At 38.3% G+C, this 27,085-nt stretch overlaps 1 protein-coding gene across 4 annotated transcripts in view; it reads left to right on the top strand.

Moving 5' to 3' along the window:
* Nipbl (NIPBL, cohesin loading factor) overlaps positions 1 to 27,085 on the top strand; it is a 187,936-nt gene that overhangs the window by 150,215 nt on the left and 10,636 nt on the right. For all 4 annotated transcript variants that reach the window (NM_001427697.1, NM_001427698.1, XM_087618359.1 and 1 more), the window contains 18 exon segments: positions 735 to 824; positions 1,738 to 1,952; positions 2,042 to 2,144; positions 2,749 to 2,847; positions 2,939 to 3,085; positions 3,860 to 3,994; positions 6,614 to 6,712; positions 7,565 to 7,618; positions 14,534 to 14,642; positions 15,674 to 15,810; positions 18,799 to 18,939; positions 19,125 to 19,218; positions 19,717 to 19,871; positions 20,780 to 20,870; positions 22,877 to 23,050; positions 23,368 to 23,558; positions 25,278 to 25,385; positions 25,806 to 26,006. In NM_001427697.1, the coding sequence (NP_001414626.1) occupies positions 735 to 824; positions 1,738 to 1,952; positions 2,042 to 2,144; positions 2,749 to 2,847; positions 2,939 to 3,085; positions 3,860 to 3,994; positions 6,614 to 6,712; positions 7,565 to 7,618; positions 14,534 to 14,642; positions 15,674 to 15,810; positions 18,799 to 18,939; positions 19,125 to 19,218; positions 19,717 to 19,871; positions 20,780 to 20,870; positions 22,877 to 23,050; positions 23,368 to 23,558; positions 25,278 to 25,385; positions 25,806 to 26,006 (2,343 nt within the window).

Raw genomic sequence — 27,085 nt, 5'->3', positions numbered from 1 at the left:
AATAAAGTCTTCAAAGAACAGTTGGAACAGTGCTGTGGAGATAGCTCAGTTAAAGTACCACACAAATGTTGGGACCTGAATTCAGATCCCCAGAATCCACACTAAGCAAACTCAATTAAATTTCCAGAGCCCACAAATACACTCCCTTTCTTCACCTTAATTTTTATTTCCATAGTAATTATAAAACCGCCTGAACTGTATAGTGCATGTCAGTATAGCTGTTAACATTTCTCATTTACTAGATTAAACTTTTGGTGTATATTCACAATGTATAAAATAAACAATGAGTTCAAAACAGTGCTTCATTATGTGGGTCCTGTCTCAGGAAAAAAGGTGATTTTTTTTTAAATGTAAATTCCGTACCAGGGCCAGGGTAGAACATACTTGTGATCATCTTTACATCCGCCACTTGCAGACTTTAAAGCTAGTGTAGTTCACACAGCCAGGCTCAGGCAGCAGGTTCTGTTTCTCAGAACCCAGGCTTTTTACTCCTTACAATAGCTACACTTGTGTTTTGCTCATTTCTCCCCATCGGGTATGGATTTACGTTTACATAGCCTGTTAAAGCATGCCAGCAGATCTGTGCTTATCAATCTGTAATTCCGTCTTTTGGAAGGCTAGGGCAGAGGTTCACAAATTGGAAGGCAGACATAGTGGAGCACATCTCAGAAGTGGGCGGGGCCAGTAACAAATGCGCCGCCGGTGACTTTGTGGCTGCTGCTGTTGTGCTTTAGGTGTCTGGAGGAGAAGATGAAATCCAGCAGCTGCAGAAGGCATTGCTTGATTATTTGGATGAGAACACTGAGACTGACCCTTCACTGGTGGTGAGATTCATGTTGCCTTTAACTTAAATTGTGTTCTAAAAGTGAAATGGGGAAAGAGAAAATTAAATATTTGGAAATCTTTTTATGCATTTTTTTTTGTTTGGTTGGTTGGTTTTGGTTTGCTTTTGGATTCTCAAGACAAGGTTTCTCTGTGTAGCCCTGACTGTCCAGGAACTCACTTTGTAGACCAGGCTGAACTCAGAGTTCTGCCTGTCTCCGCCTTCTAAATACTAGGATTAAAGGCATGTACCACCACCATATGGCTTATAGATTATCTCTAAATCTAAGCCAATCTTAAAAATGAGTATAGGTCACTCAGTGTTGAAGGTGATCCATGAGCACATACAAAGAAGCTGTTAAATCCATATATGTGTGTATATGCAATTCTTCGAAAATTAAGTGACATATCCAGAATACACTAGGCCATGTATACAATTTGTCCATTTTGTAGGCCTGACGTAAAGTTGATAAATACTCCACATAATCTGTAGACTTAGATACACAGAAGTGCTTCAGTGCTGACCTGTTTTAATGTGCCAATATTGTACAGATGAGAGTTGAAAACAGTTGGGGGTCTTTTACCTTCACTATTTTACTCATTTGTCCTAAGCTTTCCCACTGGCCTTCCCACCAAATCTTACTGAGTCATGTGACTGTCTACCTCAAGTAGTTGATAGTAGTACTCTATCTATATTTGATACAATCATTTTTATTGAGTTAGTTTTATAGTTAAATGTTAAAAAGGAAAAAAATTCTGTAATACAGGCTATTTCAGAATTTTATCTGGAATTATCTTTTAAATCTGCTTCTGTCTGATAGAGGTTGTTTTAAAGAAAACTACAGTACTTCTATTCCTGATTGATTAGAAATGGTATTAATTTCATCAACTCAAACTTATCTAATGTCTTTCCAGTTTTCTCGTAAATTCTATATAGCCCAGTGGTTCCGTGACACAACTCTGGAAACAGAAAAAGCAATGAAATCACAAAAAGATGAAGAATCATCTGATGGGGCGCATCATGCAAAAGAAATTGAGACAACTGGTCAGATAATGCATCGAGCCGAGAGCCGGAAAAGGTTTCTGAGAAGCATTATCAAAACCACACCTTCTCAGTTCAGCACATTAAAGTAAGATGCAGGGAAAATGGGTCAGAGATATATGAAGCATAGATGTCCATTTAAAAGAACATATCCAGTTACAGTGCTCTCTGTTGTAGGATGAACTCTGATACTGTGGACTATGATGATGCGTGCTTGATTGTTCGATATTTGGCCTCTATGAGGCCGTTTGCCCAGAGCTTTGATATTTATTTGACACAGGTAAATTGATTGATCTGATTGATTTTTACTTTATTTTGGTTACTTTTGGAGATGGTGGACTGGGTGTGACCTTTTTTTGAGGGTAGTGTCAATGGGCTGTGGAAGCAGCATTTGTCTCTGTTCCTCATTCACATGGTTTTAGCTATGTCTGCCCTCTGCATACTGACTTTGTACAAACAAATGGACATGTGTTTGTATGCCACTATGAAAATCAATGTTTATCAAGTCATAGCGAATAATACTGTCTTTAATAAAAGTTACACATAAGATTTTAGTGAAGCTCATACACATAAATGTGTATGTATGTTTAGTTGAGAATACTGAAATAAAGGAAAAAACGAAAATATAGAATACCTTTCTATGTGTACTGGTCTAACTTAAGATTTTGGACCAGTAAGATGATAGTTTCTCTCTCTCTCTCTCTCTCTCTCTCTCTCTCTCTCTCTCTCTCTCTCTCTTTGTCTCTCTCTCTCTCACACACACACACACACACTCACACAGAGGAGTAAGTAGTATATTTGGTTCTTTTATGTATTTTCATGCTGTATTGTGTTAAATTTTACTTATTTTAAAATTTATGAGCATGTTAATGTTTGCCTGGCAGATACTACGAGTTCTCGGTGAAAATGCAATTGCCGTTCGAACAAAAGCCATGAAGTGTTTGTCTGAGGTTGTTGCTGTAGACCCCAGTATTCTAGCAAGGGTAATAATAAAAATAGTCTATTTTACTTTTCTATTTATATTTGAAGATCATCTCCGCTGCTATAAATGTCATTTCTCTCCCTCTTCTTTAGCTTGACATGCAGCGCGGAGTTCATGGGCGATTAATGGATAACTCCACTAGTGTTCGAGAGGCAGCCGTGGAATTACTAGGTCGATTTGTCCTTTGTCGACCTCAGCTTGCTGAGCAGTATTATGATATGCTGATTGAAAGAATATTGGTATGCTTCTTCTATAGTAGTTTATGAATACATAATTTACCTTAAATGTCACACCTTATTTATCTTAAATTTAACCTAAAATTGATAATTTAATCTAAAATGTATAAATGTGAATTATTTATATTATTTAATCTGTGAACTGTAGCACCACTCTAAAAAAGGTTATGCTTTGAAGAGGCAAACTCAGTATTATAAAGCCCAGTGTTGGTTAAAGTCAGATCCATTTTTCAATTATTCTTATACCAGTTTATAATCACTAATTAATAGTAATTTTGTATGATAACTGTTTTGATCAAGACCCTAGAGTAGTTATATTGACTTTGCAGTGTGTGTATGTATCTGTCTGTCTACAAATTGCTTCCACAGCAGGCACCCCACCCACTTTAAACATATTGATTTTTTTATAGAAGTATACAGTATGTTCTGTAGTGCTGCAGTGACAAATTTTGTCATTGCCGTTAGTGTGGTACAGGAGTAGTTTGTAAAAGGTTTACTTGACTTAGCGTAAGCACTTGTTCTCTACATCACAGATGCTGCTTCGTATGCCTTGAAGTACCAGACACGGTTCTAAAAGTTTACCACCCCGGTTACTGCAGCAAACTTACCCTGTGGTCTCACACTCATTACTAAGTGTAGGTCCACAGGTTATAGGGTTTTTATAGGTTACATCACAGTTTCACTAACAGATAGGGGGGATAATGCTTGGGAAACATTGTTAACACTATTTTGTCAAATTTCGCACTCCTAACATTTGAAAATGCATTTTGTTCTTAGGATACTGGTATCAGTGTCAGGAAAAGAGTAATAAAGATTTTAAGAGACATCTGTATTGAACAACCAACATTTCCAAAAATTACAGAAATGTGTGTAAAGATGATTCGGAGAGTCAATGATGAAGAGGGCATTAAGGTAAGATGAAACTCTGATCATATGGGATTTCTTTTTTATTACTGTTAAAATTATTTAGGTGTTTATCGAATCTTTTTTATTTTGTTTCTAAATTTTATATTACTAAAATGTGGTCTTTTCCAACATATTCAACCATTACAATACTTATTTAACTGTAGTGACTGTATTTTATCCAAAATTATTACCAGATTGAAATTATCTTGATTTTTAAATAGAATGTTCTTGATTTTCAGTTACAGACTTGCCTACAGCCTGTAGGGCATTTTCTCATTTGAAGTTCCCTTCTCTCAGATGACCTTAGCTGGTTCTGGTTGACATAAAATTGTCCTGTATAACTGACCCCTTGTCAGCTTGACACACAAACAAATCACTACAAAGTCACAACTTTTCTTGTTCATCCTCAAGACCTAACATTAATATAAACATCATAATAGGAAACATTTTACAAACTTAAAAGTCCCACGGTATTACAAATTCAAACATGTTAAAGTCTTTTAAAGTAGAAAGTCTCTCAAGTATGGGCTACTATAAAATCAAAATTAAGTTAAAGACTTCTATTTCGAGAGGAAAAAATGAGGACACAGTGACAATCAGATAAATGTAAAACCATATTCCAACAGTGTAATCACTCAATGTCTGGTATTTAGGACTCACAATCTTCCAGACTCCTCCAAAGGGCCTGGGTCACTTCTCAGGTTCCACAGTCTGGGAACCACACAGCTTGTGTTCTTGACTCAGGCTGGGTCCACTCCACACACAGCTGCTGCTGTTTCTGACAGTCCTCCCGTGGTGTTGGCATCTTCAAAATGCAGGCATCTTCTATTGCACCTGGGCTCACTTTCACCAATAGGCTCTCTCCATGATGCAAAGCCTCAGCTTCTCTCCATGATCCCTTCAGTCCTGGGGCTTCCACTGCTACTCTGGCTACACCTTCACAAGTGGCCTCCCTTGGCTTCCTATAGTGCCAAACCTCAGCTGCTCTCCATGACCCCTTTTTGCCTTCAAAACAAGTACCACCTGGGAGACATGACCAAGTTTGGGTGCTAGCACAAAGTTACAACCTTGGCTACCTCTGAATACAGCTTCTTTATGCTGACTCTGAGCAAACACTTAGCAAAAGATTTCACCTGAGTGGTGCTGGCCTCTGCTTATTAACCACCAGTTTGTCAGCTCCAAGTGACCAACATCAGTTGTCACAGTAAAGCAGTTTTTCGTTAGTGTTTCTTATGTTTTGTTACTCACAGCGTATTCTCCAGCCCTAGCTAACCAGAACCACAAATTCTTAGCTCAAAATAGCAAGCATCTCTGATAGAGTCATTAAGAAACCCTCAAATTCCTTTTGAAATTTCACAAGTCAGGCCTCCTTTTTCTGCATTGCTCCCAACATTCTACCAAGCTCCCATAGAACAGCTCACCAATGGTTTTTCTTGCCCAAAGTTCTACAGTCCTTCCACAATCTTCCCACAAAGAACATGGTCAGATCTATGACAACAGTGACCCACTCTGCTGGTACCAATTTCTGTCATAATTAGGGTTGCTATTGCCATGAAAAAATACCATGAGCAAAGGAACTTTGCAGTGAAGAGAGTTTGTTTGGCTTACCGTTCGCCTCACTGTTCAGCATTGGAAGAAATCAGGACAGGAACCCAAGCAGGGCAGGAACCTAGAGGCGGCGGCAGCTAATGCTTACTGGTACTGCTTACTGGCTTGCTCCATCTGGCTTGCCCAGTCTGCTTTCTTAGAGAACCCAGAACTGATTTTAATTGAGTTTTCTCTGCTCAAATAACTTTAGCTTCTGTTAAGTTGATCCCACACAAGTTCCTCCCTTTAAAGGAATAAAAGGGAGCTATGTAGATAGTGGGTAGGAGCAATTTTTTACAAGCATGAAAACCTGAGTTCATATCTCCAGCATCCACATAAAAAGCTGGATGCGGCTGCATGTGCCTTACCTCTAGCATTGGGCAGGTGGGGGCAGGCAGATTTCAAAGGCCTCTCTGGCTAGCCAACCCTACCAAAACCGCAAGCTTCCAGTTGAGTGGGAGATCCTGTCTCAAGACAGCTAGGTGGAAAGTGATAGAGGTTGACACCTGGATATCCTGTTGTCTCTTATGTGCATTCACGGATGCGCGCATGCGCGTGCGCACACAGCCGTAACAGTGGTTTTAGTCTGATCAAAAACAAGTCAGGGGCTGTGCTTGCTGGTCTTGCAGAGAGAGAACCCAGGTTCAGATTCCAGCGCCCACACAGGTGGCTCACAACCACCTGCACTCACTCCAGCCCTAACGGATCCAGCGCCTCCTCTGGCTCCTGCAGGCACTGCACACAGGTGACGCACATAACACATGCACACAACAGACACATTTTTTATTTTAAAAGTATTTTCTGCATAAGCTATAGGCTAAACATAGTTTTACTCATCCTCTATTTGAAATCTCAACCCATTAGACAGAATTTATAATTAGTGAAATCTGTTGTTTTAATCACAAGAAAATTTTTAATTAACTTAAACTTTTCTTTTTTAATAACTAGCTTTGTGTTGGGCTTTAATGGGAATTTACAATTAATTAAAAGTTTGCGATCTTTGTTAGTAATTGATTGGGTTTCTTTGTCTTCTTCTAGAAATTAGTAAATGAAACATTCCAGAAGCTCTGGTTTACTCCAACTCCACATAATGACAAAGAAGCAATGACAAGGAAAATTTTAAACATCACTGATGTGGTAAGAAGGTCGGACAAGGGTATGGTCACTGTGAATGCAAGGCAGCTGATGCGTTGCCATGGTGACGTGCTGAGCCTGCCACTCAGTACTGCTTCCCTTGTATTTCTGGGACTTCTGGGGCTCAAGTAAAAGGGGAATGGTTCACATGGCTAATTTCTTGATACTCATGTCTATAAATAAGTATTAATATTGTTGTTTTCCTATTCTTTCATAATTGAAAACAGAAAAGAAAAACAAGAGAATCATTTTTTTAATTATACATAAATAAGCTATAATTTGCTGATCCAGAATGCTTCCTATTTGTTGAATATTAGCAGTTTTTATATATACTTAGTTGCATGGTTCTCCATTTTCACAGTACCAATAAATCTTCGATCTAGAGGGTGAAGAGACAAAACATTTTTTTCATTGTTTGAAACCTTACAGATTTTTCTAATAGAAAATGTCATGTTATTGTTTCTATAATTTGGTACTGTATCAGTTTTAATAGTAAACTGATTTCTTTAATGTTTTTCATATTGACAAGTATTTGAGTTACTGAAAAAAATAGTTTAAGTATAACCTTTCAATTTAAAAAAGTATACATATACTTCATACTACAGCATAACTATAATACCTGTTTTAAAATAGTTGCCTTTTGTTTTAATTTTTGAGATATAATACAATTCCAACATTTCTCCCTTTTTCTTCCTCCAAACCCTCCTATATACCCCCCTTGCTGAAATTCATGACCTCTTTTTTTCCTTGTTATTACTTGTGTATATGTAACACAATGTAACCTCTTCAAGTCTTTAAAAATGGTATTATAAATGCCTTCCTTATTTTAATAGTTTTATTACCTTTTCACCGTAGGTTGCAGCATGTAGAGATACTGGATATGACTGGTTTGAGCAACTCCTTCAAAATGTGAGTATAATTTTGATAGCATGAAATTTAATAAAGGGTCTATCATTTTAAAAACTTTTCAGTTCTTTCTTAAATATTTGTGTTTTAGTAGGCGAAATTTATTTCAGTGTGTTAAGCTATTTTTTTTTTTGGAGCTGGGGACCGAACCCAGGGCCTTGTGCTCGCTAGGCAAGCGCTCTACAACTGAGCTAAATCCCCAACCCCAAGCTATGTCTTTTAATTTTGTTACTGAATCATTTATCCACTTGGCTACTAAGATAAGTTTTCAGAATTACTAATTGAAATTCTAGCTATATTTTCAGATTTTTTTTATCCCTTTAATCTAGAATAGTAGTTCTTATCCTTCCTAATGCTGCAACCCTTTAATATATTTCCTCATATTTTAACATATGGCAATGTCAAACCATAAAATTCATTTATACTTTAACTATGATTTTGTTGAGATTATGAATAGTAATATAAATTCTGACATGCAAGATATATGATATGTGACCCCAAAGGGGTCTTGATCCACAAGTTGAGAACCACTGATCTTACTAATGACTACTCATCTGATCTATAAGTAAATATAGAAATAACATTGAATTAAATAAAACAAATAATTATTTGGCATATTACAAAATACATGGAATTTCTTTTAGTGGTATAAAATTTAACCACAGGTAGTGCTTTCAGGAGTTTTCAATTGAGAGTGTTCTTCTCCAATCTTTAAAAGTTGCCAGCACGTTTCCCTCCAGTCTCTGTGTAAGAGGTAGGGAGTATATGTGCTTTAAAGGTATGCATGTATGTGTCGAATCTAGAAGAGAATGTTAGGTGCTCTTTCGGTCTCTATCTTGTCCTCTTGAGACTCGCCCTCTATCTGAAATTCACCAATTTGCCTAGGCTGGCGAGCCAGCAAGCTCCCAATATCCACCTGTTGCCACACCCAGCGCTGAGGTACAGACACCTACAGCCATGCCCAACTTTGATTTGTGTTCAGAATTTAAACTACAGTCCTCAACCGTACACAGCAAGTGCTCTTACCCACTGACTTCGTTCTCCAGTACTGTGACCTACTTTTTACTTTTTTGAAGGCAATATCTCACTTTCCCTCAGGATTGCACTCAAAACTCTTAGGTTGGGTGGTCCTTCTACCTCTGCCTGAGTCTTCCTTCATTTGTCCTTCCTCCAGCCCTTTTACAACAGAGAGAGAGAGAGAGAGAGAGAGTGTTGCAGGGGGGAGGGGGTTGGGGTGGAGAGAGAAGTGGGAACTTTTGTTTTATTTAAGGAATACATTCTGTCCTTTCACTTACTAAGTGCTAGAGATCAAGCTGTATACCTCATGCATGGGAAAGAAGCGCTCTACCACTGAGCTGATTCCCACATCTTGTAAGACTTTATATACCTCCAGTTTACCAGGGCTACACCAAGAAACCTTATCTCAAAAAACCAAACAATAAACAAACAAAAATGACTGTTGGGTCATGTGGTAACTTAGTAACTATTAAACTGTATTTGTCTAAAACAACTAAATTCTTTTACATTTTTACCAGTAATGTGTGAGAATTCCACCTGCTGCATACTTTTAAGATTACTTAATACTGTTTCTCTTTTTCAAACCTAACCATTTTGGTATGGTAGTATATAATGATATATTACTTATTTTGAAATTTTAAAATATCCTTTTGAATATATTTGTGGTATTTGCCTTTTTTCCAATCTAATATCTTAGAATCTTTTTATAACTTGTGTTTCTCTCTCTCTCTTTCTTTCCTTCCTTATGAGTTTTTTTTGGCAGCATTTCTTTTCTAAATCAAAGAACTAGTTCTGTATTATTCAGTTTTACAATCTTTCTAGTAAAGTTTGTCAGACAATCCAAAGAAGACATGTCATTTATAAAAACCTTTAAAAACCACATGTTTCTTCTAATGATTATGAGAAATTATTAAATAAGAGGTAACTTACTTTTTAGGATTACTATAGAAAAATCAAAATATTGCTGTTTGATATATTGGCAAGTTAGAAGCAAAAGAGAGATGGCCAGATCTATGGTATCTTAATGATGGTTACACTTAGTTTTGGTGTTTACTTTTAGTCCTGTTTAATTAATGGTCCAGTCAGTTCCCGCTTTTGTATGATCCTACTTTAGTTACAGCAATTTCACTTACTTGTGACTTGTAAATTGTGTGTGTGTGTCTGTGTGTCTATATGTATGCATGTGTACGCACAGGCCAGAGGACAGCATTGGGTTCCTCACTGTATCCTAGGTGGTTGAGGGTCTGGGAGCTGAGCCGGGTCTTTTAGGAAGGCAGTAAGTACTCTAGCCTCTGTGCTGTCTCTGCAGCCCCAGGCCACAGAGTGTTGATAAAATACCCGTGGTAGAGTGACAGCCCCTCTGCAGCCATGTCTGCATGAGCCTTGTGCCTGCTGGGCTGCTGGGAGAGTCTCAGTCAAGACTACATAGCACACCACCATTCCCATGCTGTCAGACACAGAGCATGCGTCCCATGTAACAAATGTCAGATTTATAACTGTATTGAATTGATTTCTCGTAAATCAGTAATCATGCGGGATATAATTTCTTAGGAAGACCAAGTGCTACATTAAATAGTTTCAAATTCACACATGCACCAATTTTTGAAGATTGAAAGACTTCCACAGAAGAGTATTATTATTCTGGTTTATAGTATGTACAGTCAAGCACGATCTGCATTTCTAGTCTTTAGTCCTGTAGTCCTTCTGTCACTTGTTACTTATCATACGACTTCCCAAAACTCGCCAACTGAGCAGTGTAAAAGGTGGCCCTTATTCGTATTTGCCAGGTGCTCAGTTTCATTTCAGAAGTAAGGCCTCAGCATTAGTTGTTGAGAGTAACTATTGCCTGTATGGGTGTTGCATTTACTTTTCTAGTTTGTGATGGGCTCTTACTAGTTTTTCAATAATTTTATTTAACTTTCTTTGTTTTGATGTGTGTTGGTGTGGGGTGTCAGATCCCTTGGAAATGGGGTTACAGACAGTTGTGAGCTGCCACATGGGTACTGAGAATTAAACCCAGGTCCTTGGAAAGAGCAGACAGTGCCCTTAACACTGAGCCACCTCGCCAGTCCTGTGTTGTCACTATTTTTAAGAGTCTTTGACATGTTTCCCATTGCAATGCTGGGAGTTGTAGCTGAAGCCTTCTGAGTGCAGACCAGGCATTCTAGTGTTGAGTTAGACAAGTCCCTTTACCCCAAGTACACCTGCTGACCTGGAAGTCTATATACAGGTCAGGCTGGCATTAGCCTTCAGAATGCTGGGATTAAAAGCGTGCCCCACCCCACATGGCATGGCTGAAACAGAAATATCTTAAATTCAGGTACAACAGGCTACCTAGAAAGACTGTTTAATAAAATGCCAAACACACACATACAAAATGAGAGAGTTTGCTTGTTTGTTTGTTCGTTTGTTTGGCTCTTCAAGACAGGGTTTCTCATGCAGCCCTGGCTGTCCTAGAAGTTACTCTGTAGACCAGGCTGGTCTCAATATATTCCTGCCTCTGCCTCCTGAGTGCTGGGATTAAAGGCCTGGGCCATCATTCCCTGATTGAAGAGAGAACTAAGAGTAATTGTTGCAGCAAATACATAGACGAATGCCAGCAGCAAACCACTGAACTGAGAACAGACCCCCATTGATGGAATCAGAGAAAGGACTGGAAGAGCTTGAAGGGGCTCAAGACCCCATATGTACAACAATGCCAAGCAACCAGAGCTTCCAGGGACTAAGCCACTACCTAAAGACTATATACATGGACTGACCCTGGACTCTGACCTCATAGGTAGCAATGAATATCCTAGTAAGAGCACCAGTGGAAGGGGAAGCCCTTGGTCCTGCTAAGACTGAACCCCCAGTGAACTAGACTGTTGGGGGGAGGGCAACAAGGGGGGGAGGATGGGGAGGGGAAGCCTATATAGAAGGGGAGGGGGATGTTGGTGGGAAGAGGAATAACAATTGAAATGTAAATAAGAAATACTCAAGTTAATAAAGATTTTAAAAAAAGTTAAAAAAAAAAAAAGTAATTGTTGCCCTTGCAGAAGACCTGAGTTCAATTCCCAGTATCCAAATGATAGCTCATACTCATCTGTAATTCCAGTATCAGGGAATCTGATACCTCTTCTAACCTCTGAGGTCACTAGACATGCAGGTTTGTGTGTGTGTGTGTGTGTGTGTGTGTGTGTGTGTGTGTGTGTGTCTGTGTGTCTGTGTGTGTGTGTGTGTGTCTGTGTGTGTGTGCAGGCAAAATACAAAATACTTATACACTAAATAATAAATAACTCTAAGAAAGAAATCGTGTCTGTAACAGTTAGGACTGTACCTTTCTACTCTAGAAATCTAAAATCTGAAATATTCCCCAATTTGAAATATTTGAGCACTAAGCTGACTCCACGGATTGAAAAACCCACACATTTGGCAGAGGTGACACACACCTTTAATCCCTGCATTTGGGAGGAAAAGGCAGAGACAGACAGATCTCTGTGAATTCAAGGCCAGCCTGCTGTACAGAGCGAGTTCCAGGACAGGCAAAACTACATAGAAACTCTGCCTTAAAAAAAAACAGGATTTAAAAAAGAAAGAAAATTCCACACCTAATCTCTTTTTGACAGTCAAAATTCAGACATACTAAAATTACTTCAAGCCAATTTATTTAAGGAATATATGAAACTTAAATGAGTATTATATTTAGCTCTCTGTCCCTTGCTGAAGCCTCTCCCTGTGCTATATGCATATACTCTAAAATCCTGAAGACTTCTAGTCTTAGTCATACCACAGAAGAGTCTTAGCCTACATAATCACTTGGGAAAGATTATTTGATTGTATTTTCTCAAAAAGTTGAAAATGCGTATGTGTTGTGGCCCAGTGTTTCTATTATAAGGTGTATATTCAAGAAAACATTGTACTTGTGAATTAGAACACATACACGAGCTTATGTCGCTAAGATCTGGCTTAATCTTTAACAGAGAAGCGGTTGTGTGGCTCATAGTGTGCCAAGAACGCTGCTGTAGCGCAGAGAAATCATAAACTCTAGCTATCTGAAACAGCCCAAGTGAGCATATAGCATAGTGTTTATAAAAACACAAGTCCCAAAACATTAATACCTTTGTTGAAGTTGGAAATTAAAAAGAAAAAAAAAAGCCTCCTAGACTAATCATGGTAGTATAGGCCTTTAATCCCAGCATTCAAGAATCAGGGGCAGAAGATTTCTGAGAGTTCAGGCCAGCCTGGTCTACAGAGTGAGTTCCAGGTCAGAGTCAGATTATTATTTATAATTACATTAAGGCACATAACCAGTCAGCAGTGATAGTCATGAACCAAAATTTATAATAAATTGTTTTGCACTTACCTGATGTCTTAAAGAAAAAAAAAGCAAACAATTTTTGGTGATTACCTCAAGCAAACCAATCTAGAGTATTATGTTGGTAGCTGCACTTAAGAGTGAGTCAGTGAGAACTTTACTTCACAGTTGAGGCTGGGTAAATCGAGCCTGTCTTACATTTATCCTTTAGTTGAGTAATGATGCTATGAATTTTCCATAGTGTTGTGGTTGCTGTCACTCATTTTAATTATCCAGGAAAGTTTTTTTTTTTTAACTTGAGGACAATTTTATTAAAATTGAAAGAAAAACAGCAGGACTGAGGCAGAAGAATCTCTGAGTTTGAGGACAAGCAGACCTGCATAGACAGATCCTGTTCCCAGTGGGGAAAAAACAGAAAGGAAGGAAGCCATGCTTTTGAGTTAGGATACATAGAAGCCGTGCATGTCCAGCAGTGGGGTTAATAAGCAGCTGCATGGCATGTTGGAAAGGAATAGCCTCCCAAAAGAGGTTTTTAAAAAGAATGTATGTCCAGAAAAGGATGCTCCAACATTGGCCAGTGTCCAAGAGGACCTAGGTTTGATACCCACATGGCTACTTACGACTGCCTAAAACTCTAGTTCCTAGAGAGCAACACACACTTCTGACTTCCATGGGTACCAGACATGCACTTGGTGCACACTCACACATGTAAAATGAAAGGTAGATGGATGGATGGACAGACAGACAGACAGACAGACAGACAGACAGACAGACAGACAGACAGAAGAATGGTAAGTTGTTTGCAGAGACTCAGAAAACAGGCAGCCCAGTACCATAGTGCTTTGTAAATGCTTGCCTATCCATGCCTCTTGTACAAAAGTAAAGTTGTGCACTTCTAAATTTGAATTTTGGATTTTGTTCCACTCGTCTGAGACACTCATGACTTGTTGCAATTCTGTCAGACGTGGAGATAGAATGTTTATATTTTTGCAGAAAGTTATGTCTGATAGCTCTGGAAAACTCTCCACAGGAATAAAATGCAATATTCTTTTAATATCTTTAGAAATATTGTTAATCATTATTGGCAAAACAGTTAAAGCTTAAGTCATTTTTCTCCAGTGACCGTGATTGTAAGAGTGGGTTGGTTTTACCTTTGACTATAGATAGGTTTCTCTTCATCCTCATTGGTCTTCGTGGTATTTTTAAGCACAGTTTGGCAAACAAGCAGAAGAAATCTGCCAGAGACTATGCCGTTTGTTTTATGATTGCAAAGCTTGCGGTGTAATCAGATACAGGTATTAATTATTTAAAATAATTAAGCTAGCACCAGGCAGTGTTCTGTGATCTTGGCTGGCATGAGAGAGACAAGTTACTTTTCCTGTGTTTCTGCAGTGTCAGGCCCTGCATACAGCAGCTCACATATTTCATACTAAAATGTTAACTTTTCACTGATTTAAAGAATATTTTAAATATGTTGTATATTTTAGCTTTATTTGTATTTTAATATTAAGAATTTGAAAAGGCTTAATGACATTTAATGCATGCACATTATTATTACTGCCTGATGAATAATTTCCCTGAATTTTTTTCTGTGCATACATATATAGTTGTTGAAGTCTGAAGAGGATTCCTCATATAAACCTGTGAAGAAAGCTTGTACTCAACTTGTTGATAACCTAGTTGAGCATATTCTTAAATATGAGGAATCTCTAGCTGGTAAGATATTTTATATATTAATTTTTAAGTTAATTTTATGTTATTTTTAAATATTTTGGCTCTTTTGTCAGTTTTACCTCTAGATATGCTTGCCTAATAACTAGTTATTATCACTTTTAAGGCTAATTTGATTTTCATGATATAAATTTGACAATTCATTTTAGATTATATTCTAAGATTACCTAAATCAAACTGTAATTAAAGTATAAATCTCATCTCTTCTACACATTTTTCAATATGTACTTTTAGATATATTAAATAAGAATGAAGTCTAGGGCTCAATTTTTTTAAAATAGCATCACAAAGCTATTTGGTATTCTTTCAATTATAGAAAACTTTCAAAGAAATTCTGTTAACTATTTCAATGTTTTTAAAATATAATACTGTATTTCTAATACTTTTTATAGTTGTATAAAATTCTCTTAATACTTAATGTTCATTTAATCTTAAATATTTCTTAATCTTAATTTTTAATTTATTGAAATGATTGATATAAATTATTTAATTTTTTATTGTCAGTTACAGTATATGAGTCACATATCTGAAATCTTCTGTTATCAATAATTACATAAGTCATAATTGGTATTTCTACATAAAAGCACGGACTGTTACCATTACAGTTCCCTCTTTTTTTTTTATGTATACAATGAGGAGCAGCAGTAGACTCAGTTTCTCCATCCAGGGACCGACTGCCTAGCCAAGTTTGCACCTAAGGGAAATGCAGATAGCCGTTCTTCTCCTACCCGGGGCTTACTGTTGTTTTTCTTTAGGCTTATCCCATTTCCAACATGTTTTTTTTTTTCTTTTCCTATTTCTCTAATCATAGACTTCATTGGTGAATTAATATCCACTAATGTTCACTGTTACTAATCATCTCTAAAAACCAGTATTATTTAAGAACCAGAGTTAGTATCTCCTAACTAGCCTCCTTGGAATGGTTATGTGTAACTGCGTATTGATCCTAATTCTCTGTCACCTGCATTATTTAACATTCTCATTGGTACAAATGCTGTCTTCTCTCTTTTTTCCAGACTCAGACAATAAAGGTGTAAATTCTGGAAGATTGGTAGCATGTATAACCACTTTGTTCTTATTCAGCAAAATAAGACCCCAACTCATGGTTAAACATGCCATGACTATGCAGCCGTACCTTACCACTAAATGTAGTGTGAGTATAAGTGCTTTCTGTTGGTTTCTCAAACCAGGGTTTTTCTGTGCACCAGTCCTGGCTGTCTTAGAACCCACTTTGTAGAGATCAGCCTGCTTCTGCCTCCTAAGTGCTGGGGTTAAAGGCGGGCACACCACACCCTACTTGTGCTGTCTTGCTTTTTTCTTTCTTGTATGCAGCAGGCAGTTAAGTGCCTTCATTTAGAATTCACATTTGCTAGCCAGAGTCTCACTGACAGGTAATCTGTGTCATTTACTCAAATATATATTCTAACACTTAGTATCAACTTTGTGAGAATTATAATGAAAATCCTAGTTCTATTTCCCTGTTGGTTCTTACTGTGTAACTGCTTAAGAAATATTGTAACTTTTGTTAAGATTCAGAAGTGAATAAAGCAGAAATTATAACTTGAAAAAACTTATATTTTGAATTCTTTTTTTTTTTCTTTTTCTTTTTTTTTCTTTTTTCTTTTTTTCGGAGCTGGGGACCGAACCCAGGGCCTTCTGCTTGCTAGGCAAGCACTCTACCACTGAGCTAAATCCCCAACCCATATTTTGAATTCTTAATTTGCAATTCTTCTGTTTCTCTAATAGACTTGTCTTACTTTTATTATAGAGCCAAATACTGAATATGGAACATTTAGTATCATATTAGAGACATTGATATATTAGCATATAATAGGTTCTCCTAAATTAAAATAAAAATTCACAAAATATTACTTAAATAAAAATAAATGACATTTTTGAAACAGGATATCTAACAATTGTGAATTTTTATATTTGCTAAATTTTAAAATATTCTAGAAACATGTACAGTTTTTAATTGTTTATACACTGTGTTCCCATTACTTCTAAAGATTTAATAGTTTCTCTACAAGATTTGATTTTGTTTTTCTGTTATCTAGTGTGTGGCAATTTCCCCTTGATTTATAAGTTCTCTGTGGAAACCTCACGGCTACTTGAGAAATTTTTAAGAATCAAGGAAAGGAGTATAGAATAAGAAATTGTATATACACACACGTATATATACTAGGACTAAGGCTCTAACCCTATCTTAGGCTCTAGGATAATTTAGCTTCATAGCTACTGTGTAGCTAATAGTCAACTCACAGCTGTTAGACACTGACAGTTTACCCTGTGTCTCCTAGCTCCTCCCTCCCAGCATCCTGTTTCAGAGCCCTCTGCTCGCCCTCAGTCTGGCTTACAATATAAACCGTACTTCTTCTGGCAGACACTTTCAAACATTGTTGCGTTCATTCTGGTGTCCACTCAAGGAATGGATTTAGCAAGGCATTGGGGAAATTTGGGATATTGGTTTGCTTCTTCCTAGGCTTTGTTTGATTTGGGGGAGATCACTGGATAAGATCTTTAGCTCTTTTGAAAAGTGGTGCATGACTGTTGGAATCATTACCTTTTACCCTGTGCTAATAATCTGTCAGGTGTAAAAGAATGATTTCCTGCCACTCCATTTCCAAGAAAATTAACTGCTGTTTTTTGTGATATTGACCATTTGGACTTCATTTTTATAAATTGATTGTGCATAGTTTTCCTATTTTCTTTGAATTATGTGCCTTTTAAGTTTGAAAATTTTGTGAATAATTTAAACATTTTAGTTATTTACTAGCCATAGTGATACATGCCTTTGTTCCCAGCTCTCTGGAGGCAGAAGCAGGCAGATCTCTGAGTCTAAGGGCATCCTACTCTGCATAGAAAGTTCCAGGATAGCCAAGCCTCAATGGAGAAACCTTGTCTCCAGGGAGGGGAAAAGTGTTGATCATACTTTTTTTTTTTTTTTTAAGTTTTATGTGGAAATTCTATCTATCTCCTAAAAGGAAAAATTGATGTGATATAGAAAAGTTTTAGCCAGTAAAAGTCTAGTAATGTTGCTTTAAAGAGAAAAAGAAGTCGCCCATAGGACAAGGGGAAAGACTTTATGTTATGGGGCTAGAGGTGGCTGAGTGGCTAAGAGCACTTGCCACTCTTTTAGATGACCCAGATTCAGCTCCCAGCTTCCACATGTTGGCTTTCAACCATCTGTAACTCCAGTTCCAGGGTACCCAATGCCCTCTGCTGACCTTCCTGGGTGCTAAACATGCATATGGTACATACATAAAAGTAGGCAAAACTCTGATACACATAACACATTAAAATAATAAACCAAAAAATTTCCATATGCTGGTTTTTTTTTTATTCAAGAAAATCTAAAAGTATAAAATTAAAAGGCCTTCTACCCAGTTCTGGGGTAATAAATATATTTATTAAGTAAAATATACTGATCATAGTATTTCTCAACTCCAGCACTGTTGACAGAGCTGGATAGGTCACTGTTGTTTGTGTTCTATTCAACAGCATCTTTTGATCTCTGTCCAATGGATGTCACCTCTCACCGTGACAACTGCAAATTCTCCTGATGCTGCAAAGTACTTATAGGTAGAAAATAGCATAGAACCCACAGTGGAGAACTATTAGGTTAATAACCTTCATTAAAAAGGAATATTAAGGGGTTGGGGATTTAGCTCAGTGGTAGAGCGCTTGCCTAGCAAGCACAAGGCCCTGGGTTCGGTCCCCAGCTCCGAAAAAAAAGAAAAAAGAAAAAAAAAAGGAATATTAAAACTTAGCTATGACAGTCTTTGCAAAATATTCCCCTAGTATTTAAATATTTTGTGTAGAATTAATTTGCATTTTCAGGGGAATAATTAAGAGCACTGGCTGCAAGCAACATACATTCAGATATACATTCAGGCAAACAATCATACTCATAAATAAGATACCAAAGTTATTTTAAATTTAATAGCTTTAACATTTAAATACCCCAAGGTAACTGCAGACTCCTGATGGTCTGTGCTGTTCCTTCCAAACTCCGGGGTGGGGGAGGGGGAGGCTCCTTTCTCACACCATTTAATTTTAACTGCTGGATTCTTAAAGCAGTGTATAGTTTCTTTTTAAGACTTGGATAGGCATTCATAAAGCATTAATTTTATTCTTACAGACGCAAAATGACTTCATGGTCATCTGCAATGTTGCAAAAATCCTTGAGTTAGTTGTGCCACTGATGGAGCACCCAAGTGAGACTTTCCTTGCCACTATTGAAGAAGACCTGATGAAGCTCATCATCAAATACGGCATGACTGTGAGTACTTGGCCATTTCTGCACTGCGTGTGTAATGCACAGGTGGTGAGTTATAAAATATCACTATATAATATGTCAGAATTAAGTCCCAAGGTCTCTTATGACAAATATATAAGGAAAAATAGTCATATATTTCAACTGTGCTTAGTTTTTTCTTAAAGAGTAACATTTTCTCTATCTTTTAGGTAGTGCAACATTGTGTGAGCTGTCTTGGGGCCGTTGTAAATAAAGTGACCCAGAATTTTAAGTTTGTGTGGGCCTGTTTCAATAGATACTACGGTAAGTTCAGTGCCTGGCCTTCGAGGTTGTTCATGGAGTTGTCCACTGATGTCCAGGTGGTGACTGGATCTGGTCCAGGAGAGCAGCCAGGAGAAGTGTGCTCCTCAGCCCACACTCACACGTGCTCTTTGATCATTTGCATTCTCCTTGGTTCAAAAGTTTGTCTTTAAAAGTGATAAATTTCCTGGCCCATATCAAAAGTAACAGTTAATATCTTTTTCTGACACGATTTTACTCTAGAGAAAATGTACAAGCCAGGTAGTAGTGGCACACGCCTTTAATCCCAGCATGCACTTGGGGGGCAGAAGCAGTCAGATCTCTGTGAGTTCAAGACTAGCCTGGTCTATAGTGCTAGTTCCAGGACAGCTAGGAACCATTATAAATGTACTTAATACTTAAACCATTAGTAGAAGTTAATTGTATTTCATTAGTAATTGTTTAATCATGATTCAATGATAAAGAAGAGTACTGTAAATAACTAGTATTTATCTTTACTAGGTGCCATTTCAAAATTAAAAAGTCAGCACCAAGAAGACCCAAATAACACTTCACTTTTAACAAATAAGCCAGCGCTTCTTAGGTCCCTCTTCACTGTTGGAGCACTTTGCCGGCATTTTGATTTTGATCTGGAAGATTTTAAAGGCAACAGTAAGGTAAAGACCGTAGTATTGCATAGTGTGCTGTAAAACCCAGTCCTGTGGCCTGAGCTGGGAATCACTGTAATGATCCGGGAAGAAGGCAGCATTAGAATAATGAGGATTTTTGGAATGAGCGCTAGCCTAAGCATGAACTCTAGATTTCTGCTTGCTGACCTATGAGCAGTTTCTTACCGATCCAAGACAGATTCAGAGTTTCCACAACCAATTCTATCAGTTCATTAACATAGACACACTGTTTAGAAAAACATACTTGTCACAGACTATCACATCAGATGCTACTGTTCTAAAATTAATGGAGGGTCTGGACAGATGATTCAGCACTTACACCAGCTGTGTGTTGATGGATCAGTTCCCAGCACCCACATGGCAGCCCACAACCTTATGTAACTCCAGTTCCAAGGGCTCTGACGTCCACATCTGGCCTCCACGGGTACCAGGCACACACATATAAAAGTTTGACTACGTTTAAATTAAATTCATGGAGTTGATTTTTTTTCCCCCTCCCAGCGTTGTCAGTGAAATCAGTGCCTTGCATTTGCCAGGCTACTGCAGTGCAGCTGACCTGCATCCACAGCCAAATTTAAACAATAAGAGTGCGCATTGATTGCTTCTAGGAATTTCTCCCCTTAGAGTTGAGAATTGAGGACTGGTGAGATGGCTTAACAGTTTTATGTACTTGATTATCTGAGGTTCATCCCTAGATCCTACTGGTTTACAGAAGATAACCAAGTTCTTAGAATTAATTCTCCAGGCTTCCATACCTCCACACAGGCACTAAGGAGTCAGCACATTTTTTTTCTTCTTCCCTCCTTCCCCCTCTACCTCCACCTCCTCTTTGTTACACATACTTGAAAACTTACTCTTGCATTGAGCATTATTCTTGAATGCTTTATGTCCCCCAGGTTAACATAAAGGATAAAGTACTTGAGCTGTTGATGTATTTTACAAAACACTCAGACGAAGAAGTACAAACAAAAGCCATCATTGGTCTAGGTAAGTTAAGTCTGAGTTTCTCAGTAGTCTGTAGCTCTTTGAGGGGTGGAGTTAGCTTTGCCGATTGTGAGTCGGAGCTGTTGGTATGTTTAGACATGACTCCATCAGGGATCTGCTGTGGAGAGCGCAATATCAGGACTCAGCAACAGCTGTCTCCTCCTTCACCAGTTTGTTAGTGGTGAGGAGATGACGATGCCGCCTCCCACCGACCTCCTAGAGGTAGCTTAGGAATGCTCCCCGAAGATCAGAATACTAAGGACGTGAGGAAAGTTTTGTCTAATTTGCATTTCTTAAAATTGTTCTTTTCGGTGCATATAGTGTTGTTACGTGTATCTGCCACCTGTTAATGGGCAGCCTGTGTAGATTTATAGGAACAGTTAGGATACATACCTGATCCATGTTCAGTTTCTGGAAGCAATAGTGTAATAAAAATGTTTTGCAAGCAGCTCTATGCAGCTTTCCTGGAAATGAACTAGAATATAAAGAACTAGGAACAGGAAACTACTACAGAACCTGAATTAAATACTCCTTTTAAAAAGGAAACATAAAATTCATGCCTGAGGCCTGTAATAAAGTTTAATTTATTTGTAAAAGACAAAGAGAACAATATGTCCTGTACTTTTGCTTTTATTGCTAATGAGTGTTTTCTTCAAATGCATATAAATATAATAACTTACTTGGAACTGTATTGATAGCACTGTCAGGTTGCAGTTTAATTAGTATGTATGGGTAGTCATTGACATTAGTCTTTGAAACAGTGAATGATAAAGATTCTGAGTTATTACCCTGTTAATCTGGCTGGTAATATTTATAAATACCTAAAGATAATTGCCTCATTCCACCTCATTTCTTTCATAAATTACTTACAGGCCAGGTAAGGTTGTGTACACTTCTAATCCCAGCACTAAGAAGGCAGAGGCCAAAGCAGGCAGATCTCTGAATTCCACCCAGCCTGATGTATGGAGCTGGTCCCAGGCCAGCCAGAGCTGCATAGTGAAGTCTTCTCTCAAACCTAGAGAGAAAACAAAAGGACTTCGCAGTGGACATACAGTCAATATAGCCATCACTTCCCAGAGCGTTCGTCATATAACACACATTCATGCCACTGGATATAGCCCTAAGTACTGAGTATAGATAATCAGTTCTATGGGCAAGCCCGCCAATCGCATTACAAGAAATTCAGAGAACAATAAATGAAGTTTTACTTTTAGAAAGCAGCACCGTACAACAGTTTTTTTAAAGTTATATGGGACATGACTATACTGCGTGACCTTGGACTAGCTGTCGATCACGCTGTGCTGTGGTGGTTTGGTTTTGATGTTAATAATGCTTGTTCTCATCAACAGTCTTAAATTTCTCCTTATCAAACAGCTGTCTGTATGCACATTGATAATAACGTATTAATTTGTGGTTATAATTGTGACCTCAATTTAGAGCCATTTGAGAAAGAACTAGATGATTTTAGCTCAACTTTTAAATTTTGTTTCATCAGTGGATTTAGTTCAATAGTTTTTACATTGTCACTGTAGTACCTTCTATTATGGGTCTAAGAAATGTTTGCAGACATTACATCTTAAGTCCTGACAGCATCCCTCTGAGGTAGGCGGGCGGTAAATATTATTGTCCCCATTTTACAGATGGAGAATTGAGGCAAAGAGAAATTGTGTGACTCACCCAAGGTCACACTACAAGTCAGTGGTGGAGCCAGGAATAGAACCCGAGACTCCTGACTCCTAATCCACTCCCCTAGCCACTAGGCCCTGCTCCCTCCTCAAGGTTTCCTCTTGTGTGAAATTCTCCTTTGAAATGCAATTTCTTGTTTTTAATTCATGGGGAAAGAAGTACCTGCTGTATTGCTTCTCTAGGTAAGGCCACCCGCATATTCTTCCAGTCATTTTAAGTTTTAAAGTTTTGAAATAAGGAGATCTTTGTATAATTTGACATTTTCATTGTGTTATACTTACCTTTAGTAGGAATATATAACAACATATTTCCCTTTCTCTTAGGATTTGCCTTTATACAGCATCCAAGTCTAATGTTCGAGCAAGAAGTGAAGAATCTGTATAATAGTATTTTATCTGATAAGAACTCCTCAGTGAATTTAAAAATACAAGTGTTAAAAAACCTCCAGACTTACCTACAAGAAGAAGATACACGAATGCAGCAAGCAGACAGAGACTGTAAGTGAACGTGTGGCTGTTACTTGGCAGTGTAGTTGAGAGAGGTAACATTCCTTATGTCCTACGGAGGGTGACAGCACTCGATTACCTCTAAAGCAGTTACAAAATCGTAGCTATCAGGCGTTAACAGGCAAAGGGATCACAGTTCTCACTGAGTTTTCAAAGAGCCTCTGACGCAGTTGAGGAAACAAGATTGTAAACCACTTAAGCTTGAGTGTGAGCCCTGCCATTCGTGGGTTTGAATTGTAGGCTCAGAGTAGCGAGCAAAGTGAATATGATCTTAAATTAGCGTGTGTTTTCTCTTCTCTCCTTTGTAGGGAAGAAAGTTGCAAAACAGGAAGACTTGAAAGAAATGGGAGATGTGTCCTCGGGGATGAGCAGCTCCATCATGCAGCTTTACCTCAAGCAGGTGCTGGAGGCCTTCTTCCACACCCAGTCAAGTGTGCGCCACTTCGCCCTGAATGTCATCGCCCTGACGCTAAACCAAGGCCTCATCCATCCGGTTCAGGTAGGCGAGGCTCAGGACAAGGCGCTCACTGGCAGCCGGAGCAGCTGACGGCGATGAGAGCATCAGTCACTCTATCCATGTAATAAAGTCTCTGTCCTGAACTACTGCGGCCGCTCCGCTCCTCTTACTCCCCTCCTTTCTTCTCTCTTCCTCATAGCATTGCCCGCTGTCCTCAACTCATGAGTATCCTCCTGTCGCGGCACCCTAAGTTGCCTTGAACTCTTAAGAATGTAAACACTGAATAATCTGTTATGTTGCCATTGCTGCAAAATACCTATATATTTATAATGTTGTCTCTGCTAAACTCCAAGTCTCTAACAGTATAAAATGTACTTTTTTCTCACTAGTATCAGTAAAATTCCATTTTAATTCACTTTTTCTCGGATTCCCCAAGAGCCAGCAGTGTGTAATGTCAACAGACATAAATAGGAGAGAGTAAGAATAAGCTAAAGGGGGTGAAGCTTCGTTCTACCACCAAAAGTAAATTCTGCCGTCTCCGTTGCATGGTTGGTTTTAAACTGGCAGTGCCCTCAGTGGTAGAGCATGTTCAGCCTTGCAGTGCAGGTGGGATAATAGAGTAAGGGGCCAGGTTTGCACCTCAGTAATAGAATGCTTCCCTAGGAGATTCGTATATTCAAGTCATGTATTTGATCCGAGCATCACAATTAGAAAAAGGAAGAGGAAAGATGAGTAATGTCATAGAATGTTAAGTGCCGATGAGCACTGGCTTTCTCTCCTGTTATAGTAACCACTGTCAGATGGTCAGGGACTAGGAAACTGCCAGAGACTGTTAGAACATGCTTTGCGGAAGAGAAGGAGCCAACAGTCCTCCTTCTCTTCCGCAAAGCATGTTCTAATGCACACTAATATGTGAGAACATGATTTTTTTCTGATATTTTTAAATAAATATCTAAATGCATACATTCATAAAACATAAAACAACACCTAGACAAATGTTTAGTCTGCTTTTGTCACTCAGAACTGCTAAAATCACTTCAGAACATATAATAGTATATTGAGACTTTGGCCTTGTTTTAACTTACTCAGAGACGGGCCCATGGGATGGCTCAGTGGGTTAAGGGAGTGTGGGTGAGGAGAATGTGAGGGTATGGGGGTGTCAGACAGGGCAGCTTGCAGAACTCGGTATTCTGTTTCCACCATATGGGTTCTGGTTAATCTTAGAGTCCTCAGGGTTGACAGCAGAGCCACCTCACTGACCCCACCTCACTGACCCCTGAATCACAGTCTCCATTGACAACCTTAACCAGGGAGCATTCAGAGAATGCGTTGAAATTGTTTACATCTCAGTGGATCTGGGGTTGTTGTTGTTGTTGTTGTTGTTTGTTTTATTTTTGTTTGTTTGTCTTTTGCCTTGAGTTTTTATTTTTAAAGATTTATTCATTTATTATATATAAGTACACTGTAGCTGTCTTCAGACACACCAGAAGAGGGCATCAGATCTCATTACAGATGGTTGTGAGCCACCATGTGGTTTCTGGGATTGGAACTCAGGACCTCTGGGAGAGCAGCCAGTGCTCTTAACCGCTGAGCCACCTCACTAACAGCCCTCAGGATCAGTATTATTGCTGCTGTTTCCTTGCTTTACGTTAAGTCAAAGAAAGGTTATACCTCTGATATATAATCTTGACATCTGTTGAAATGTATTCTCACTGCATGTCTCAAAACACCCCCCTCCTTTTTTTTTTTTTTTTTTTTCAGTGTGTTCCCTACTTAATTGCCATGGGCACAGATCCAGAACCTGCTATGCGGAACAAGGCTGATCAGCAGCTTGTGGAAATAGACAAAAAGTATGCTGGATTCATCCATGTAAGTACTTAATAGATCACCTGAGTGTATTGCTCTAGTAAACGACTACTTCCTATAGGTCTTTATTTTAGAGCGATTTCCTTAATATTTTTCTTAATTTACAACCAAGTTTGCAATTAATTATACGATTGTGCCAGGATGACAGTTCAGAAAGCACAGTAAATTACAAGTCAGGAAGCATGAGCTGCAGACACTGGTGTAGCCTTGGCTAGCAGTGGCCGTAGACATTGGTCGTGTGTATGTGTAAAATGCTGGGGTTGCAACAGAAGCTCTTACTATTGCAGGACTCTGCTCTGTGGTTTTTATTATTTTGAATAAGGAAAACCAAATAATGAAGTTAGCCTTAGATGTAGTGTGCAGGGCATACATCACTATTAAGTCCTCTGTCCCTAATGCAAAAGTGGCCTTTATTAATTTCAGATGAAAGCCGTGGCTGGTATGAAGATGTCCTACCAGGTACAGCAGGCGATCAACACGTGCCTAAAAGATCCCGTAAGGGGTTTCAGACAAGACGAGTCCTCCAGTGCTTTGTGCTCACACCTTTACTCCATGATCCGTGGAAACCGCCAACACAGACGCGCCTTTCTTATTTCTTTACTCAACCTCTTTGATGACACAGCAGTAAGCATAAACTTTATTATTGTCAAAAAATAAATGTTCTAGAAACTGTATGGCTAAAGGAGTCATGACCTAAATATTACCATTTTGATAAATGTCATTGACTATATTAATTGTGTTTCCTTAATTTCTACTAAGTAACTTATAAAGTTTATGATCGCAATCAAAGGGGCATTTTACATGAGCAAATGTATTGAGGAATAAAATATGATTGTATCTCTATACTGAATATCTTGGAAATGTTATCACTGTTATTTTGCTTTTTTCTTACATTTTCTTGCATTTTTATATTTATTTAATTTATGGTGGGGTTTTTGTGGGCGGGGGGGGGTCCCCACATTGTAGTTGTGGGAATCAGAGGACAACTCTCCTTCCACTGTGTGGATCCCAAAGAGGGGACAAGCTTCTCTGTCTCCCAAGCCGTCTCCCCTCCTCAGTAACAGCTTCTGTAAGCAAAAGTCGGCTGCATCATTTAAACTATCTCTTTGGGAATAGATTCCATATGTACATGCATTCATATACACACAAATAAGATTATTTCTTTAATTCTATAGGAAATCAAGTATTGTTGGAGAATAATGCAGAATTTTGTTTATTGGTTTGGTTTAGTTTTTGGAGGCAGGGTTTCTCCATGTATCCCTGGTTGTCCTGGAACTCACTATGTAGACCTGGACTCAACCTGGAGATCGGCCTGCTCTACCTCCTAAATGCTAGGATAAGAGGCATGCACCACCACCATCTGGCTTAGTAGTAATACACATTTTCAGCTGCTGAGTTTTTGATGTTGATTTTCTTTATGAAGGAAATTACATTTTTATGTAATTACATGTTGACACACATTGTACTGGCCAAGACCACTAGCCAAGAAAGCAGGAAAAAAAATCCTATTCTTTAGGGATTTTGTCTTTTATTCATTCATTTCTTTAAATAACACCTTCTTTAGTGCCTATTATGGTACCAGTCGTATAAGAAGTTAGCAGATAAAGTAGTAATAACGCCTACCTCCACACACAGAGCAGACTAGCCTGTCTGGGTAGCAGCTTGGAAATGAGCAGTGTATACTTTTTTCTCATTTTAATCAC

The sequence above is a fragment of the Rattus norvegicus genome, chromosome 2, assembly GCF_021556685.1.
Source record: "Rattus norvegicus strain SHRSP/BbbUtx chromosome 2, alternate assembly SHRSP_T2T, whole genome shotgun sequence".
Lineage (NCBI taxonomy): Eukaryota > Metazoa > Chordata > Mammalia > Rodentia > Muridae > Rattus > Rattus norvegicus.
The sequence above is the reverse complement of the archived record's forward strand: the minus strand, read 5'-3'. Positions and strand labels throughout refer to the sequence as shown.